Below are 19,122 nucleotides of genomic sequence, written 5' to 3' on the forward strand. Positions count from 1 at the left end.
AAATGGGGGTGGCGTCGCCCGGCCTTGAAGAGCGAACATAAAAACAGCCAGAAGTTGCTTTAAGGAAGTGGATTTCTGAGAAAAGACATCTCTCAATTCAATACCTGAAGCTGGTGTAAAACAGGGAACTCCAAAACTGACTGACAGGAAAGAACTAAACAAATAAGTTATTTATAACTCATGTTCAAAGGTTATTTTTTAGGTCCATTTCGCAGCTGTTCAGGAGCTTTCCGTCACCTCATGCGAGTTATTAATGTTTTCTGCTGCTGCCGAAGATTTGTTTACATCAGCAAACAGCTGAGAAATACACAAAATTCAGATTTTTCACTCAAATTTCAATGAAAGATCCTTTCAAGAGATGTTTTAAGACACAGAAAATACTCTCAAAAAAACAAAAAACCTGCTCCTTCTCCACCATTTAGAAATCCAGAATCCATGAACGTGCAAATACTTTTGACGTCGGATTCACTGAAACTCTGGTCTCAGTGTTAAGTTACATATTGAACATCTCAACCTACAAAAAGTAACACGTCGGACTATTTGAGGACACGTTTGGTAAAAGCACAGCGTTTGATGCGATGAAGTCAGCGACCTTTGAAGATACCACAGAGGAGAGTGAGTGTTTGAGTCAACAGTGGTCTCAGACTACTGTGCACTTTCACACACGCACGCACGCACGCACGCACGCACGCACGCACGCACGCACGCACACACACACTCTGTCTGCTTCACTTGGCTGTTGGACATTCATGTGCAGAATCATGATGATGAATGACGTTAAATTGATGAAATGAACAATATTTTCAGATTCACAGATTCTGGATTTTTCAATGAGGGAGAAAGAGAGGATGTCGTTTAATCACTGAACCAAAGTCAGACACAAAGGATCAATTAAAGCTGATTATTTTTATATACTTTCAAATGTCTGGTGGGGGTCTAGTCGAGGGATGATCTATAGTAAATTTGTACGTCCCAGTAAAACAAAGCAAAACTCATGTTTGCTGTTTATTTCATCTCCTTTAAAATATATTAAGTACAATACATTAAAACGCTTGTCTTTCTCGTACAGCAGGCTGCTAAGTGTCCATGCAACGCTGCATTTCTTTACTGTGCAGTGAATCAGATTATCTATAAACATGTAGAATAACTGTGACTGAGGAAAGAGCCAGTCTGTTCTCTGAAACGCTCGAATTCATCCACGTCTGATTGAAAATGAAACGTTTGCAGTAGTTTGTGTGACTTTCAAATTAAAATTCCCGTTCTTTGAAAGCAACAGAAGCTCCTGAAATCACAGGACAGGACGCTGGTCTTCATGCTTTGAGTCACGGTGAACCTGAGGCAGCTTGTTTTCAGTAACTGCTCACAGAAAAGAGAAGTTCATTCATTCATGCACGCTGCTGCTTTACAGTCTCTTGGCACCTCCACGGTGGTTTTGTTATTTGTTCAACCTCACAGCCAGCAGCTCTTTTTGTGGAAAGAAGAAGTACAAAGACGATGACAGTTTTTCAGACTCCAGTGAACCAATCATTTGGGTATTGTCACTGATAATTGTGACAAACCCGCCCCTCCATGTTGAGGGTTTAACTGCCCAGAATATCTCCTCCTCGGTCAGCCAGCGGTGCCTGAGCGTGGCTGTAAACGGGGGCAGACTGTGGGCGTGAGGCTGCCTCAAATCCACTTTTTTGTTTCCGTGGTTTCAGTCTTTCAGTCGCTCCCAGGCGACATGGCTGGCTGTGCAGCTCAGCTGGATGTTTCAGACCCAAAATGCTCGTCCTATGCGAGCCATTCACACATTTTCATCCTGGGTAAGTGGCCTGTCACTTGTGCTTTTATTATCTTTATTTCCTGCAACTATTCATGATCATTTTGAGCTATTTGAAGGGAAAACAGTGAATGCAAAATGAATCGCTGCCAGGGCAATTTCTTCTTCTGTGTAATAAATCCACTATTGCATTCAGTCTGTAACAATCTGCTATACACAGTCTATATCAAACAACTATGAAGTTTTCATGCTTTAAGGTGATTCCTGCTGTTTTTCACATTAAAGGTCTGATCCTAGCTTACAACACTACCTTCTCCTCTCACGTCCAAGCATCTTCAGGTGGGCTAATTTGACTTTTTGTCACTTTTTACCTTATTGATCTGCATATGCTGCTCAGATATAAATGATTTCTGTATATTACCTTTAATAAATAGGCTTTCTAGATGAATAGTGAAGTCTTATAATAATAAATAAATGCTCCCAACATTAACAGATCCTACCTTAGCGCCATGCTAGCAGGTGGAACGTCCTCACGCTAACGCGCGGAATGTTTGCTAGCTGGCTAACAGGCTAACACAGGCAGGAAATTAGCATAACATTGCGAAACGATAACCGTTAATAAGATTTTCAAACATTTTATAAAAACTGGGCAGTGATTTAGCCCACATAACACTCACATTACTTTCCATTTTATTTGTAAATTTGGAAGTAATGAAATTACGACACGCGAAACACTGACCGTACCTGCTCACTGCGATCCAGCGCTGGGGTACGGCAACACCACTTGGACAAACTACATGCAGAACTGCAGCACACCATAATAGACTTTGAAGTTGAGTTCTGATATCAAAACATTTGCTAATGATTATTTGTTGATTGGCTGCCTGTTGTAGCATTTCTTTGAATTATATAAATATAATAATATATTTGAATCGACATTTTCAGTGTATTTGAATATTAGGTATGATGTATTTTAACTATGGCCCAGCATTAATATAGTGAGTAGCATTGAAAGCAGCAGTGAAATAGCATTACACACATTTCCTGTAATGAGATAAAGTGCCACATTTAGAGTTGTGTTTTCCACTGTGAGAAAAAGCATTCTTGATGATCATCATCTAGTTTCACACCACACTCATATTATGTTCCAGTGAACTGCAAGCCAACGGACATTTCTCTCAAATATCAGCACTGTGGGATTCACCCAGGTAAACACATCTGAGTCATCCCGAGTTCAATCATGAGCTGTTGGAAAAATGTTTTTACTCCTATTATTATCATTATAACTGTACACTGTCTGTTTTTCAGATGGAGTCCATGATTTAGATTGTTTTGGTAAATATAGCGCACTTAAAAAAACCTGCGTGTGGAAACCTGGAAAGCACGCATCAGAAAAGACATTCACACTCATCATACAGCAACAGTTAAGTAGCACATAGCACTAGCAGCAGTCAAATTAAACATATTGTTGAGCACATTCACATTGATTTTTCATGACAAACATAATTCTTTAAAATCATTTATCTTCTTAGGAGCAAAAACTATTGCAAAGCTCACATCAACATCACCGACATCTCTGCAAATATCAAATTATATGAAAACTTCAACATGACCGCAGAGGTTTTTGAAAACGTCGAGTCAGAAAACTGCACAAAAGCAGCTTTCAGAGGATCACCGAAGAGCTTGTGTAAGTCTGCAAAAAAGTATTTTTACAAGCAGATCTCTTTGTATTTCTCTCCTCTTGATGACCTGAATACAGGTGATATGTACAAATATATATTTTACTATTTCAGTGCGATGTGGTCCTCCATCTAATGTGTCCTTCAGCCGCCACTCTGGAAGACTAGATGTGAATGTTGGATGGCAAAATGTGGACCAAAAGGTCATCAAGTATTACTCAGTGAGATATAAACCGCTGGGCAGCCTCCCGTGGAGTGAGGTCAGTGTTCCAATTTTTAATATCTCTAACTTTATGTGGAATAACTAGCACAGAAGCTAACATTTATCAGAATAAAGCATGTTTTATGTGTAATTATATTATAATGTAAGCTGTTATCAAACAAGTTGAACACAGCTTGGGATAAGCTTGAGTGCACAGACTGAAGTTTCAGTCTGTAGCAGCTGATTCAGCCTGAAAATGTCTGATCAAGAAGCTTATTATTACTCAACGCATCGGATTGTACTGCCACTGTACTTATTTATTTATTACTTTATAATACCATCAGACATCCAACAGGAAGGGCCGTTTCTTTCCAGTTCCCCTCTGCCGGTGACAACTCGTTTGGTTTGGTTGTAGCGGCCAACAGTAAAACATCTGACCACTATATAGAAGCCTGTCCCGAATAATAATCATCCATAAATAAATAAGTAAATACCTTCACATCCAATTTCTAGGGAAAATATTCTTACAACAAAAGGTTCTTAAAATTTCAAATGTCTGTGCCACAGTCCACTCTGTCCATATGTCAGAGTTTGTTATCCAGGTTTAATAGTAATTAAATTCGATGTGGTTCAGTCACCTGTGCAGTCCCAGAATGGAGCGACGTGTACTGTGGAGAACCTGAACTCCTCACTGGTGTATGCTGTTCAGATACAGTGCGTCAACAACAAGAAATGCACACAGTGTGTATGGAGTGAAGCCTACACCGTCCCAGCAGGTCAGTCTGCTTCCCGCTTTGCTGGTTGCAACTAAATATATCATGAAATGAAGCAGTTTCTATTTACAGTGAAGCTGAATACATCTTCTTATCTCACAATAAATGAACATCCCCTCTCAGAGCTCACATCGCAGCCCGTCATTGTCAGCTTTGAAGACACTGACATCGCCGAGAGAAAAGGCCGTCGGCGGCTCTCTTTAACCTGGAAGGTCTTTTTTTTTTAAATGTCACCTCATATTTTCCATCCATGACAAATATATTGAGGACGTTATCTTCTGCGTATCCATGCCTGATGTTATCATGACCCTGAAATGACCCTGTTTGTCAGTTTCCTGCCAAAGAGCTGCATGACGGCTACGACGTGAGCGTCGGTAAAGCATCAGGAGAGGAGCCATGTGAGCGGATGAGCATCTCTCAGCCTCAGATCACACTCATTCTGTCCCATTCAGCTTATCATCTCAACATCAGCGCAGTCAACAACGCCAGCACGTCCCCAGCCGTGAGCCAGACAATACCACAGCGAGAAGACGAGCCCAGTGAGGACCCCGCCAAACAGTTTCATCTCGCTTTTTTAGTCTCCAAAAGGCACCACTTTTGTATAAACAAAGGCTCTACATGAGGGTTTTTTATCTGTTGATTTATCTGTTTTTGCAAATATCCTGCAGAATTTATAAGATTTTTTAAAATGGTGATAAAGTTGTCTGTGCAGGTACGGCCGCAGGGAAGCTGAACGTCACGGTTCACAGCAACACTTCTTTTACCATCTACTGGGAAGACATTCTGATTAAAACCTACGTCTGCTACTCTGTAGAGTGGGCGAAGAAGGGACATAAAGCAGCATATATGTCCTTTTATCAGAATGTGAACAACCACAGGACCTTGTCTCCTTTACCAGGTGTGTAAATACTCACAAATTTGGATCAGTTCTGTTCATGTTAATGATTTGTTTTGCCTAATAGGTGTGGAAGAAAATGTAATTGGTGCATAAACATCATGTGACTGACGGGAAACACTTATTTAAAAACAGTTTCCTCACTATGTTGATAATAATAAACCGAATTCGGGTTTCATTGTGTTTGCTGATGCGTATTAGCAGCATGCAAACAGAATTCCTGGAAGACAGAGCTGATTTTGGTGCGTGATGAAACACATTAAGCTTCCTGCCTCTGAGATAATCCACTTGTTTTTTGGAAACACCCAGAGCCTCTGGAGCCTTATACGAGATACAGCATCACTCTGCACACACGACCGAACAAGGACACCTGCAATATGAAGCATGTCAACAACAGCGAGAGCACCTATGGGAGCGTGCAGTTCTATTTCACTGAAGGATGTAAGTCACGGGCCAGCTAACGTTCCAACATGTCTGTGTTTAATGGTACACTGCTATTATAATAAGCACGACAGACCATCGACATGCTAGCAGCTCTGTGAAGCTGATCATGAGAAGTTCAAAAAGACCATGAATGGCTGCAAAAACAGTTGTCAAGGCATTTACAATGTCAACCTGCTGGTGGCGCTACAAAAAAGTCATCCATCCATCTTGTAGATGTAGAGATATTTCACTGGATAAATGACAAATTTGACCTTCTGGTGGCTCTGGAGGAGAAAACTCATCAGCTTTCATCCTCTGGAGATCATCAACGTACAAAATTTTATGGCAACTCATCCAATGGATATTTCAGTTCGCTGCTAGCATGGCCTGTAAACAATGATGAAGGTCATTCACGATAGGCCAGCAGTGCTAGTTTGTTCCCATCCTATGCACAACAAAACAGTCTGACTTCTCGGTGCTCCTCAAGCTCCCGTCAGTGCTCCCACGAACATCAACAGCTACAACGTGACGCAGGATTCAGCGGCGCTGCAGTGGGCGTCCATCCCGGAGGACGACGTCAGAGGTTTCCTACGGGGTTACGTAATCCACTACGCGGTGTATGACCACAGGGGGCCGAGCACAGAGAGAAGTAAGCTTCATCCACCTTGAGCTGGCTCACCCATAGACTTCTACAGTTTTGGCCTCTGAATGCATGCATTATTCTCATGCTTTGGATTGGCTGCTATCAGCTATGAGAGGCTTTACTTATGTACAGCTGTGCTTTAAGCTACGTGCTAACACGCTCAATATGGCTATGGCTAAGTTTTCCATGTACACCATCTTAGTTTAGCTTGTTAGCATGCTAACATGTTAGGTTTGCAAACAAAGGGTTGTTCAGCTGACAGGAAATTATAGTTTTGCAGATGATGACCAACGTCAGGTTCATCCTCCAGGAGCCATGAACGCCTGTACAAAGTTTTGTGGCCCTCCATCCTGTAGATGTTGAGATAATTACCTGGATAATGAGAACTGCTGGTGGCAGGTGCTAGCAAAGTCGTTTGATCAACTAAGTCATGAGGATTCATCCTCTGGGGACCATGAATGCGCTCAAAAGCTGCTGAAATATTTCAGTCTGGACAAAAGTTGTTGATCATGTTCCCATCCATATAGCCACACTGCTAGCATGGCTAACACCTGTTTTACCACGTGTAAATAAATACCATCAGTCCAGCTTCACAGCAGTTGTAATATGCTGACAACTGTCACGCTTTGTTTGCAGATATTACGGTGGATCCAGATTTAACCAACTACAAACTGACGGATCTGGAAAGTGGGACAGCGTACAAAGTCCAGATATCCGGTTTCACTCAGGCGGGAGCAGGAGTACGAAGCACAGCAAGCCTCTTTAAAACAAACCCTCAAGGTTACCTCAATTCTTCATTCATAAAACTGAATTTCTGATACTTGTATTTGCCTCAAATTCCAAAAAACATCCTCACTTATTCTGTATTTCATGCCATTTTTAAACCTTTCCTTAGGATATTCGAACATCAGCAGGGTCATCGCGGTCTTCGCAGTTGTTTTTACTGTGCTGATATTTGGATCTCCAATAATAAAAAGGTACAGCGCTGTCTTACAAGCATGTTGAACAAGCTGTTGCAGATTTTAAACATCTATCTACTCCATATATCGACTCTGCCTACTTTATCTAGAGGAAAAGTCATTCTGTGGCCGAGCATACCAAACCCTGGAGACAGCAGCGCAATACAGAAAATAGAAGGACCCTTTGAACTGGTAAGTGTCCGTCTGAGCTTTCAATGACTCTACCACCAGTTTTAATGCTGTGGAGGCCTAAAAAACCTCAAGGCACCATCCAGAGGACACAGTTTACTGCAAACCTCCTACTGCTGAACTGTTTTTACTTCACTCAGGAACTACTGGAGTCCATCAACACCCTGAAGGTGGAGGAATGGGATACAAATAGTCTTCAGGTGGTTGAGAACCAAGATGTGATCCCTGCTGGTTCTTCACCATCAATGCCGCTGCTTCTTCATGCCGCAGAGGACGAGGAGGACTCACCAGAAATGACTTGTTCCGAGCTCCAAACAGACACCAAGGATGTCTCACCTGAGGTTACCACTGGAACATTCTCAGACATCCAACGGACAGACCTCCACTCCTCTGCTTTTGCCTTTCAAAGTGGATATACGACAATGGAAATGTTTCAGCAGATGATGCCTCAGGGTGTGGCGGCGAATACGGCAGTTACTCAAGAAAGCGAACCCGAGGAGATGGACGGACTTCAGTTGACCGCGATGAAATCAGGACTGCACTACGTGAGGCAGTTCAGTACCAGTCCGATCTTGAACAACGATGACATGTCCACGATTTTGTGAGAACAGTTTGGAACGAGGCTGCTGAGCGTGAAGAGCCAGGACCACGGGATCGTAAGAGCTCCTGTCCATGAGGACATCTCTCTGGACGTCCTCGGGGTGCAGAGGCGTGTGATGACGGGCTGACGTCCGGTTTGACGTCCGGTTTGCTGGTTGTTGCGGATTAATAGCTTTTAGTCTCAAATAGCAATACTACAAGTAGAGTATTCGGCTCCATGTTTATCTCAACTGCCAAAACTGCTGTTGAAAGGGACACCTGAGTAATCAAGGTTAAAAAAAAGTACAGTACAAAGACAGACGTCCAGTTTGTCCCTCTTCCTACCTCCTTACTATACCTACCTGTATGTCTGGACTACTTGAACAGTCTCTTCTGTCAATGCACATCATCTCTGCTCACTCGTGTACACGCTGCATAGGTACATTACCTGACACCGATCTCATTCACATCTGTACGTCTGAATACCTCATTATGAAAACATGACTGCTCATTATCGGATCCATGATGGGTCACTGAACAACTTGTCTTTGGAAAACACTTGTAACGTTCATTTTAGGTCCTTTTTTTTATTGACTGTGCTCACGATTATCATCCTATCTCCTGTTTTGTTTTGATATGATACAGAACAAGAGTTTACAGTTAGCTTACTGCTAGCTGCTACGCTGTAGAGTTTGTGACTTTAATGATGTGACGTTCATACTTTTACTAAATGCTAATAGTGATGTGTTTCCTTTAAGTGAATGATGGGAGCAGGTTTCTTTATTCTTTCTAATAAGATGATCGTTCAATCAATCATGTGCCAAAACACTGAAAATTGACTGAAGTGTAGAAGCCAGATGAGGTCCTAACCCTCACCCTAAAGTCATGTTAGCCAATCAGAAACCTGAAAATAAAGGTATTACTAGTAGGCTACCTGCAACTACAGGTGTGATCTCTAAATTACCACTATGGCAAAGGCATGATCCACTTTCTCCACTGTCTTCTCTACTTGTCAGTTATTTTCTGAGTATCTTCACCCTGGAAGTACTTTTCCAAAACCCTCATTTTCAGTGACATAAACCTGCATTTGTGTGTGGACGAAAGGCCAAAACACAGTGAAGCCAAACACCTGAATGACTGAAATGTCTCTTTATTGAGCGTTTTTGGAAACAAATCAGATGTTAGTTTCAAATCGAGGACGATCACAAATTCAGCTCTTCAAAAACAGTGTTACCAAACCTTCACATCGAGTCCCAAACACAGATATCAAGCCCCCCCCCCCAGCAGCAGACCGCCAGTGGTCTCTACAGTACATACCCGACACAGTGGATATCAAAAATAAAATTATTCATACTGTCAGCTGTGTTGGAAACGCTTTTTCCTAAACTTTATCACAAGTGCACCACTTCAAACTGAAGCTTTGTGTACAGAAAAAAAAGCAGGAACAGGAAAGAAAACACAGTCAAATGAGGTTTGTAAAAGCCACAGAGGAGGAATTTGGCAAAGACGGTCCAAGTTTTTAAGTCTCCCTTTTGAAGTAAACCTTTTAAAATGTGACAAACCATCATTGACACTTAAAAAATGTCAATCTGGGGCCAAAAATGCATGAAGATCTGTGACAATACTGAAAAAAACATGTTAAAAAACAAATCCACTGAAGTCCCATCGATGACCAGTCTACTCTGCTATTAATCACTAAAGACAACTGACAATACTTTAATATAACATCTCGTTAGTTTCAGCTATTAAACTTCATTAACAATAAACTCAGGTTGCATCTGTCAATAAGTCTCCGCGTTTTATTAGAATATTCTGTACAATCTTAGTCTAGGCACTTTTTGACCCTTCTGACCTGTGACACTGTGACCTTTGTTTGCATCTCGGTTTCAGACGTTTTGCACACCACCAGCGTTTTTTTTTTATCGTATCTATAAAACAGTATTTTATCTCACAGCATCACAACAACAGGAAAAGGAACATTGTGATCATGTTGCAGCTACTCTGACATATATATATATATATATATAAAAAAAAGCAAGTAAATGTACACCCAGAGAACGACGGCGAGGAAAATGACGCATTCGTGTAAACCGAATGAGACACGGATCTTTTTTTTCTTTTTTGTTTAAACTAAAATATATTCACAGAAACAACAGAATAGGATTCTCATAATTACAGCACGACAAGTCAGAAAATCAACACAGTACGCTTTGCAGGAATTCTGGATGAAGCGTCCTTTGTTTTGCAAGCTGAATATGGGAAGTTGCTGAGCAGCAGAGGAGTAACACTTGCAGCCCACAAGACGTCAGTCAGAGAGGGGAGTTTTATTTTTACTCCCCAGGCGTCAGCAACGACGTGCGAAATGTCCTACGCGAGCGTTTCAGCCGCCTCATAAAAGTGTCTGGATGAACTGGTAAGAATCTAGCTTTGACTGGGACTTCCTTAGCTTAGCGGTGCAGCAAATGCTAACTCTAGATTGATGCTAATGGCCTGGTTTGGACTATAACCCTACATGTTTTTTCCTGGCAGTTCACTCAGTTTCCACTAAAACTGAAGTTGCTTGACCATCAGCAGCCGCGCAGAACCAGATGGACATTACAGGACAGTAAGCACGTACTGCAGTAATATTCCTCAAACTGTAATATTTGTATTGAGAAAACGTGCCAAGCTTGAAATGCATCGCAGCGCACAGTAGCTGCCAGTTCAAGCCTTTTATTCAGTTTTTGTGCCTTTAAGTGTCATTACTGTTGATGGAGATTGTTGCTGCGTATCGCTACTGCAATACTTCAATAAAAACATGTTTTACAGAATACACAGCACGACATAAACACTGATCATCGTTGAGGCGTGAAAAGCTTTCAGATTACTGAAGCCTGAGGCCAAGAAAGATTTCATCAGGTCACATCCACATAACCTGGGACAGAGCTACAAACAACACCTGGCTTCTAATGGACCTGTCGCTAAGCCCCGCCCTCCTTAGCCTGCCATGCTTTCCATTCTGCACATACGGCGTCTACAGTGGCAGATCTGCAGTCATTTTTAAAACATGAGGTCTGTGATTCCTCACAGAAGTAAAGAAGAGCAGGAGTCTCGTTTCTGGATGATGACTGTGGATTTTGAAGGTGAAACCGATGACGCTTGTCGGCAGATTAGCTTTAACTCCATGAGTGAGCTGAGGAGTCTGTCTGCAGCTGAGAACCCTGCAAAAGGGTCTTAAATACGTATAAGGATTATAAGGATATAAGGATTTGGAGAATTAGCCACAGGTTTGACAAATGTAATGCCATCTAAAGGACGCTTGGCTGGAGCTGCTGGAGCCAAAACAAACTAGCTAGCTGCTATCACGACTCTGGTAGAGCTGCATCTTGGCTCACAGACTGATCCAGAGTCAGTAGATGTGTTGCTCCTGAACAAGATAATGCCGAAAGCTAACATGCCCACTGCCTCTGAATGTGACACTGTGGTTAGTAAGCTAGTTAGCCACACATGCTAACATTAGCAGCTCACATTAGCGCAGACAAACAAAGTTCAGTCGTGTGCTGTAGTTGTTTTTTAGGTTTTTGACAACTACACAAAAAGACGCCAAACTGTGTGACAGGCCTGCCTGTGCTTAGTTTCATTTACTGAGCTACCATTGGTCAGTTGCGGTTGGGAGGCGGGGCTTAGTGAAGGGTCGAGCACCGGGAGGAGTCTCAAAGCTCTGCAGCTGCTTCAGGCCTGCACATTTTTCTCGTCTGCTGGGGCGCGTGGATGCAGGTTTAGTATTTAAACAGGAAGAAGAACAGGAAGTTGTTCAGGTGATGGACGCACACAGGACATGATATCACCTGTATAATATTATGCAGTCAGTACGACAGACAGCCTGCAACAAACAGTGTGTTCGGGAAGGTTTCACTGATGATACTTCATGGCAGTTTGTGAGCCTTTTAATGTTACATGATGAGCGTCCCCTGAAAATCCCAAAACACAAAGCTTCACAAGAAAGGAAAGGCGGGGCTTCCTCTGCTGTCACGGCGGTGGGACGCTGAGTTGAATGGACCCGTGTGTAAAAATCAGGCTGTACAACGGGAGACGACGGCGGGGAGAACACGCTGTTTGAGTGGTTATCAGGTGGTCGTGTGGGGATACGCACGCGATGATCGTTTGATGGAGGGTTAGCGTCCGCGTCGTCGTCACAGTCACTTGGTGCCGTCCGCACCCATGCACGCATCCTCCTCGCTGTGACTCTTGTAGCTGCCGTTGTGCTGGGCGCAGGGCGAGGACATCACGTCCTCGCTGAGCGTGACCGAGTCCTCTCTGTCACTGTCAAAGTCGTCCTTTCTCTCTCTGTCGTAGTCCCTTTCCACCTGAAAGCGAATGAGGAACAGTCAAACCTGGTCGGCCCAAATGACGACGAGGCGGGAGACGTACTGGATAATACAAGCGATGGCGTGCAGATGGGATTCAAGCGTCTGTTACTGGTGTTTTATGGGGACGGGAAGACTGAAACTGGTCTAATTCTTCCACTTTCAGAAGGACCTTTAAGCCTCTTGGGCAGTTTGACTGTGATGGGAATTCATTAGTGTCAGACCTGGACCAAAGACAGACAGACAATCAGTCCCAAATCACACAGAAGAATCCCAAAACCAGCCACACACAGGCAAACTGAAGAAGAACTGATGGATGTGACTGTACAGACTGCAGCGGCTTCTGCGGAGAACGTTTGTTTTTCTGGTCGTTATCGACAACAAAGATGAAGCTTTAAAGTTTAAAGTCTTTTTTCTCGCAGCTATCGGCCTCGTATGAACTTTGAAAAGTAGGTTACGTTAACGTAACGTGGTTCAGTTATCACGTTCATCAAAGAAACAAAGTCACTCTGGGGGGATCAGTTCACAACAGGAAATCAGAGATTTGCAAACACGCTGTGGACCAACGAGGACAGACACACTGTCTATGAAAGACGAAACAGGGACAGGACCACATCTACCACAGCGTGATCATTATTACTTTCTCTGACTCTGGAAATCTGATGCTTTAACATCACAGATGACGAAGAAAGGCAGTAAGATGCGAGTCTTGAAAGGGTTAGGCTGATGAAGGAGTTTAGCGTGGCGCTGAACCAAAAACAAGAAAAACCCCAAACAGCCAAATCTGGTTCCACCGACATATCTGTGGCCAACCGAGCAAGAGCGTGCGGAGCGTTTCTGAATAAAAACCAAAGCACAGATGAGAAGATTGATACCACTCTCCTATCTGTATGCTAAACATGACGCTACAGCCAGCAGATGCTTTGCTTAGCTTAGCTTAGCTTAGCACAAAGACTGAAACCGGGGGGGACAGCTAGCCTGGCTCGGTCTCAAAGTAACTTATTTCTGCACATTCTGCACATATTCTTCACCTCTGGACAGAGCCAGGCCAGCTGTTTCCCCCTGTCGAAAGTCTTCATGCTAAGCTAAGCTAAGCTAACTCCCCTTCTGGCTCTAGCTTCATATTTACTGTACAGACATGAAAAAAATATACTGATCCTGTCATCAAACTCTGGGCAAGAAAGCAAATGAGCCAACGGGGAATCAACAATCAACACAGGGTCAACGCTGCTGGAGCTGTGAGCTGTTTACCTTCATCGGCCTGGTCTTGCTCTTTATCCTGTCCTCGTCCTTGCGGCTCCTCTTCCTCGATACTGAGCGCTCCTTTCTTTCCCTGCTGCGCTCCCTCTTCTTGTCTTTCTTAGCCCTGAAAGAAGGAGATGCAAGCAAGTCAACAAAAACCAAGAACAACCTCGAAGTCAGAGGACAAACATCAGAGCATCAGGAACATCCAGAGCTTCTCCAAACGGATTCGGAGGACGACTGATGGATTTACCTTCTTGGTGAGGGCGACCTGGCTTTCCGCCGAGGGCTCTTGGACCGATCCTTGCTCCTCCTCCTGTAGCCCCTGAGGACAGCACATTAACTGGATTCAGAGATTTTTTACAAACTATCTTCATTAGTTTATTTGTCCACACGCTGCTTCTCTCGAGCCGTGATGTCATGACGGCTTTGCTCGTTACTGCCCTCTATCACTAGCTTCCTTTACTGACAGGTCAACAGGGCATGCAGTGGGTCAAGCTGTGAATCTTTAGAGCGCCCTCTGCTGGTTCACGATGCAAACTACTTGAAATAATCTGTTGCATTTACAGACTGTAAATTTTGAATATCTTCTTTTTCTGCACATTAACAAACACTCAGATTTTGAATACTAAGCGACATCCCCTCAAGATCAGTAGATTTTGTCCCTGTGGTGCCAAATGCAGAACAGGCAGCTACTATTCTCAGTAGGTACGTGCTGCCCCCTGCTGATGAGAGCAGGGATAACAAGGATACCAACAGCAGATCAGTTTTAGCTTTCTTGAGAATACGGGGTGATTATTCCAGGTCTGAAATATCTTAAACTACAGCAGCAGATGCTGTTTGATCCCAGCGTACCTTGAGCGACTTCGACTGTGTCTCCTGTCTCTGGAGCGAGAGCGCCTCTTATGGCCGCCTCGGGAACTGTGGGAGTTGCCTCTCGGCCACAACCTCTGCGGCGGTCTGCTCCAGCGGGGGGAAATGAAATGTCACTGACTGGACACGGTCATGTGATCACAGCATGAGGCGAGAAATGTGAAAGCGTTAGCTTGGCACCTGTGTTTCGATCCGGACCTTTTCCTGCGCGTCTTTGAGTGTGAACGGGAGCGCGAGCGTGACCGCCGCGCCCTTCGAGTCCGACTCGGGGAACGTTTCTTTGTATCCGCTAAAGAGAGAGAGAGAGAGCAGGAGTCTCAGCATCAGACGCAACACAGCTTCCTGATTTTATCAACCTCGATGCAGCAGATCAAAGCCTTGTACCTGGCTCTATAGCGGCAGCGATGGTGGACTGGGCCTCCCTCACCCTCTTCATCACACTTTCGAGCTCCTTGGCAGCAGCTTGTGGCGTCAGCTCTGGAGGTTTTACGATGGCGTTGTTGGAATGATTAACCCTGAGAGACAGAACAAACAAATGTGTTCCTTTGAGAACAATGCACAGTAAATAAATGCACTGCGCATCTTTGGCCAAACACAACGTACTTCAGGGGTCTGTCTCCAAACATGACTCCGTTGAAGGTCAGGGCTCTGGCCACAGACTCCTGCTCCACAAACTCCACGAAGGCGAACCGCGTGGGCTGAGTCTCATCTCCAGCCATTCGCACAAACTTCACATCTCCCACCTGCTTGAAGAACTCCAGCAGCTGCTCTGCGGTGGTGGTCTGCGGGGGGACAGAATGTAAAGCTTTGGTTCTCCCTGCGCTGCTCAATCAGTTAAAACCGGCTCCAGCTGTGACTTCTCTTCGTTCTCTGGATGTTGAATCAGTGTGGGTGGGAGTGCTGGATGACCTTTGCAGCAGTGAACGGGGGCACTGTGGTTTATTTTGAGTCCCACGTACACTGTGGCTGCTGCTGCTGCTGCTGCTGTGAATATTAATCAGGCCTGATGTGTTTCTCTTACCTGCGAGTTCAGGTTGCCGACATAGACCGTCCTCCTGATCTCATCGATTTTTGAGGGATCCACATTTCCCATGAGGGGTGGCTGGGAGTGCACGGATGCTGTGGCGTCCAGACCAGCTGACAACCGATTCACTATGGGAAGGTTCAGCTGCGGGTCAAACACACACACACACACACTCAGGTTTTAGCTGGATTGGACTAAGAGACAGGAGATCTTGTAGCTTGGGAGATGCTGACTCACATTCTGAAGTGGAGCTGGAGTAGGAATTGGGAGCAGTCCCCCACCAGGAATCAGACTGGGTACTGGGGTGGCAGGAGCCAAAAGTGACAAGGCCTTGGCCTCCTCTGGGATTTTCCCTGCAGGACAGAAGCAGATATTAGTGAAGGCAATAGAGGGGCTCTTTTCTCTGTCTCCTCTATGTCTGCACAATTAGCCCACTGTATTCTAGAGAGAAAGAGAGCATACACTTCCCCATACAGCCTACAAGTGCTCTACTGTCTACTCTTGGTAAACTGGAGACCGAGCATCCTTACTTTGCTTCTATTAAATTATTCTGAATTATCATTTTCAATGACAGAAATCTTAACTTTTTCTCAGACAAAAGAAGATTGATTTTTGTCCTTGGTCTCTTTTCATAGATCAGAAAAGAAAAAAAAAAACATAATGCAGAGAATGAGTCAACACTTTGATGCATGGGTCACCTGTACTGGAAACATATTGGTCATGAACCATACGATATCAAGCATGGGCGCTTTTCCGTGGGGCGATCGTTTCGCAGTGTTGGAAAGGTGTGCAACACAAGACAACCCCAATGGCTGCATCACTAATAGCACACAGGACATCAGATACAGAAAAGAACAACAATTTTAAGAACTGTAGGAAATGTTAGCCAAGACTTAGCTACAAAAACAACCAATTAGGAGTTGTGCTCATTCCTCTCTGGATTAAAATCAGCCTCTACTGCTGGAGAAGAGGGCTACATTGAGACTAACAAGAGACAAAATAACTACATATTCAGGCACTGAGCATGAATTAGCGTCTGTCTGGCACGAAAAAGTTCTTCTAGAGTAATGTATTTCAAAACAAACGACGCAGAGCATTAATGCATGTCACGAATGTCCAAGTAAGGAGAGAAAAGTGGTGTTGAATGGAGAATAAATAAACACTAAACATCCATATCAGAGCTGTCATGTGCTAATATGAGGGAGAACTCCTACGTGTTGCCTTTTACAGCAGATTTCAGCACAGATGTTAAAGTGCGTGTGGAATTTAAATGAGTTTTCACTGGTGGGTCTCACTGTCATACTGTCTAGCCCCTCACTATGTCAACAGGAGTAGGTGACAAGAGAGTAAAGTGTTAGTGATCCTCCTAGCATCCCATGTGTGAAACACATCCCACCGGTATGCCGTAGCAACCTGGACAGAATTCAATCACACACAAGCTGCAGCTGTAGCAGAAAGAGAGAGGGGGGTGGGGGTTGGACAATAATCAAAACAACAAACCAAAATAACAAATATAAACACAACGCTAGAGATAAGCAATACTGCAGTTTCTAGATAGAGACAGTAGAAAGTGGACAACATGGGAAAGTATGAAAGGAAACAAACCAAAAGAAAAGAAAAATAAATAAAAAGAGACAAGGTGTCCATCTTGGAAGGTTCAGCGGGCTATTCTCCTGGTCACATTCCCCCTTGAAGGCTGCGTTGGCCCGATCGGGGATAGTGGCTTGGAAAACAATGCCTGACTCAGGCTAGTGTAGTGTAACAGCTGGGCCAGTCTAGTCATCTGATATGCACACATAATCACACAGAAAAAACATACAAAACCAAATTAATAAACTCAGTAGCCATCCAGCACCAAGTCACGTGGACAAAAAGCATCAAGTTAGAGGTGACATCATTTTTTTTTGACTGTACACAAGGGAACAACAGTGGCACCAAAAGGGGGGAGGGGGTTCAAAGAAAAGGAGCACCAAAAAATGAAAGAGAGAGAAAAGGGATTAAGTTAGCTGTGATGCCATGGACTTATTTTGTAATTTCCACGAAACAAGTAACATTAATGACAGTTTTGTAATGGGAAACACACAAGCTGCTAGTTCCAGAGAATCCAGAGTTTACAGTGACCTAAATAATGCAGTGATATGCAGCTTCAGAAACATTCAACATATCTCTAATGTCTAAAAAAACAAAAAAACCACCGTGTGACACCGAACAGAAACCCTGACCGGGCGATATAAGAAATTAACTAACTGGGCTTTTAGTGAGATGATACATCCGGTCACCTGTGTCAGGTGTTAGTGACAGAAGTGGCTAAAATCAGAACTAGCCAATGGCACAACTTGCCAATTTTCCACGTGAATTAAAAAAACAAACAAACCCAGAATTCAACCAAAACACCAAAAACGGTTGGATTCAAGGACAGGAGGCCACAGCAAGTCCAAGTGAGACAATTCAGACATTTAATTGTGATTTCTCTGGTTGCACTCACCTTCCGCACATGGCACTACTATCAAAGCTCTGTCAACAAAAACTGTATTGGTGAGATGCTGCGCGACACCAACACTGGAGGGGTCTCGGTACTTTATATAACACACTTTGGACGAGAAAGACAGAGGGGCATTGCTGTGGAAGAAGCAGAAAGAGGCAGGTTAGTTACGTATTACACCCATTACTTGGTGTAATTACTTCGTAATTTTATGTTTAAATGGACCGCGGACAGGCCGCACATCCGCGGTGTCGCCTAGCTAGCTATGCCGGGGAATGAGGCTCTTACTCGGGCGGGTAGAGCCGCAGCTCCTCGATGTCTCCCAGGAAACCGAATAGAGTGCGCATCTGCTCGCTGCTCACGGCCGAGGATAGGTTGGTGACCTGGACGACAGCAGTCCCCGGTATCCCGCTCATTGTGCAAACTGATAAATACGTAGACAATCTGTAAATGTGGTATTTATACAATATTTATTTCTCTTTCGTCCCGCTCGACACTATCTCTAAGCGGGCGGAGAGAGAGGTTTCAGTGGCTTATTCTTGTTTTTTTGTTAGCTGACAATAGACGTCGAGATGCACTACCGCCCCCTACAGGGCGGAACAGCACATTACGACTCAGGGCGCAGAGCCAAAGCGCGTTTTTAGAGCAGAAAGTAAGTACACCTACTCAAAAAGTGTAATTAAGTACGGCTTTGAGGTACTTTTTGACCATCACACCCTCCTGTTCATAAATATTTACATCTTTACACACAGTGGTAGCTTATCCCACATATTTCTGATAAATCAAATGAGGAGCTGAATTTGTATAACAGATTTTTTGGGGTGTTAGAAAACCCTTTCAGAGCACAGAGCCTTAAATGACACAGAACCACAAAGGGGTCAGATAAATTTGACTGTTTAACACCTTAAAATTAAGTTACTCTGTACTCTACCTGCTGTATGCATGATTTATGAGGCTTATTCTGCTGCTGTGCTTGTGTAAATTATAGTTTTGCTTCATAAAACTGTTTCATGAAGTAATGAAGCATTACTTGACAAACAAAGATGATGCT

General features: G+C 43.7%; 2 protein-coding genes across 4 annotated transcripts; one reads left to right on the plus strand and one right to left on the minus strand.

The window, feature by feature from the left end:
* The first annotated feature begins 1,723 nt into the window (after positions 1–1,723).
* Positions 1,724–8,180, plus strand: LOC139348983 (interleukin-31 receptor subunit alpha). Its single transcript, XM_070989421.1, has 15 exons — positions 1,724–1,805; positions 2,914–2,970; positions 3,071–3,185; positions 3,295–3,449; positions 3,556–3,701; positions 4,278–4,419; positions 4,540–4,628; positions 4,748–4,955; positions 5,129–5,314; positions 5,621–5,752; positions 6,222–6,383; positions 7,014–7,157; positions 7,273–7,354; positions 7,447–7,528; positions 7,666–8,180. Exons 1-15 carry the CDS (start codon positions 1,724–1,726, stop codon positions 8,128–8,130), a joined length of 2,247 nt encoding a protein of 748 aa, XP_070845522.1. The 3' UTR covers positions 8,131–8,180.
* Positions 8,181–9,238: 1,058 nt separating this feature from the next.
* srek1 (splicing regulatory glutamine/lysine-rich protein 1) lies at positions 9,239–18,623 on the minus strand. Of its 3 annotated transcripts, XM_070989511.1 has the most exons (12): positions 18,360–18,610; positions 18,075–18,208; positions 16,288–17,372; positions 15,827–15,942; positions 15,587–15,733; positions 15,169–15,347; positions 14,950–15,080; positions 14,746–14,854; positions 14,548–14,652; positions 13,946–14,017; positions 13,702–13,816; positions 9,239–12,450 (listed from the first exon to the last, which is right to left on the minus strand). In XM_070989511.1, exons 3-12 carry the CDS (start codon positions 16,316–16,318, stop codon positions 12,283–12,285), a joined length of 1,173 nt encoding a protein of 390 aa, XP_070845612.1. In that variant the 5' UTR covers positions 16,319–17,372; positions 18,075–18,208; positions 18,360–18,610; the 3' UTR covers positions 9,239–12,282. The 3 variants fall into 3 exon arrangements, with proteins under 3 accessions (XP_070845612.1, XP_070845611.1, XP_070845610.1); XM_070989510.1 differs by having other exon boundaries at positions 16,288–18,208; positions 18,360–18,623; XM_070989509.1 differs by lacking the exon at positions 16,288–17,372 and having other exon boundaries at positions 18,360–18,619.
* Positions 18,624–19,122: the final 499 nt, after the last annotated feature.

This window comes from Chaetodon trifascialis, chromosome 20, assembly GCF_039877785.1.
Source record: "Chaetodon trifascialis isolate fChaTrf1 chromosome 20, fChaTrf1.hap1, whole genome shotgun sequence".
In the NCBI taxonomy this organism is placed as follows: domain Eukaryota; kingdom Metazoa; phylum Chordata; class Actinopteri; order Chaetodontiformes; family Chaetodontidae; genus Chaetodon; species Chaetodon trifascialis.

Coding starts and splice junctions, on each gene's coding strand:
- srek1 (XM_070989509.1), bottom strand. CDS start 18,487: ATGAGCGGGATACCGGGGACTGCTGTCGTCCAGGTCACCAACCTATCC. Junction 15,081..15,168: donor TTTGGAGACAGACCCCTGAA/GTACGTTGTGTT, acceptor TCTGTCTCTCAG/GGTTAATCATTCCAACAACG. Junction 14,653..14,745: donor AGGTCCGGATCGAAACACAG/GTGCCAAGCTAA, acceptor CCGCTGGAGCAG/ACCGCCGCAGAGGTTGTGGC.
- LOC139348983 (XM_070989421.1), top strand. CDS start 1,724: ATGGCTGGCTGTGCAGCTCAGCTGGATGTTTCAGACCCAAAATGCTCG. Junction 1,806..2,913: donor TTCACACATTTTCATCCTGG/GTAAGTGGCCTG, acceptor ATTATGTTCCAG/TGAACTGCAAGCCAACGGAC. Junction 3,702..4,277: donor GCAGCCTCCCGTGGAGTGAG/GTCAGTGTTCCA, acceptor GATGTGGTTCAG/TCACCTGTGCAGTCCCAGAA.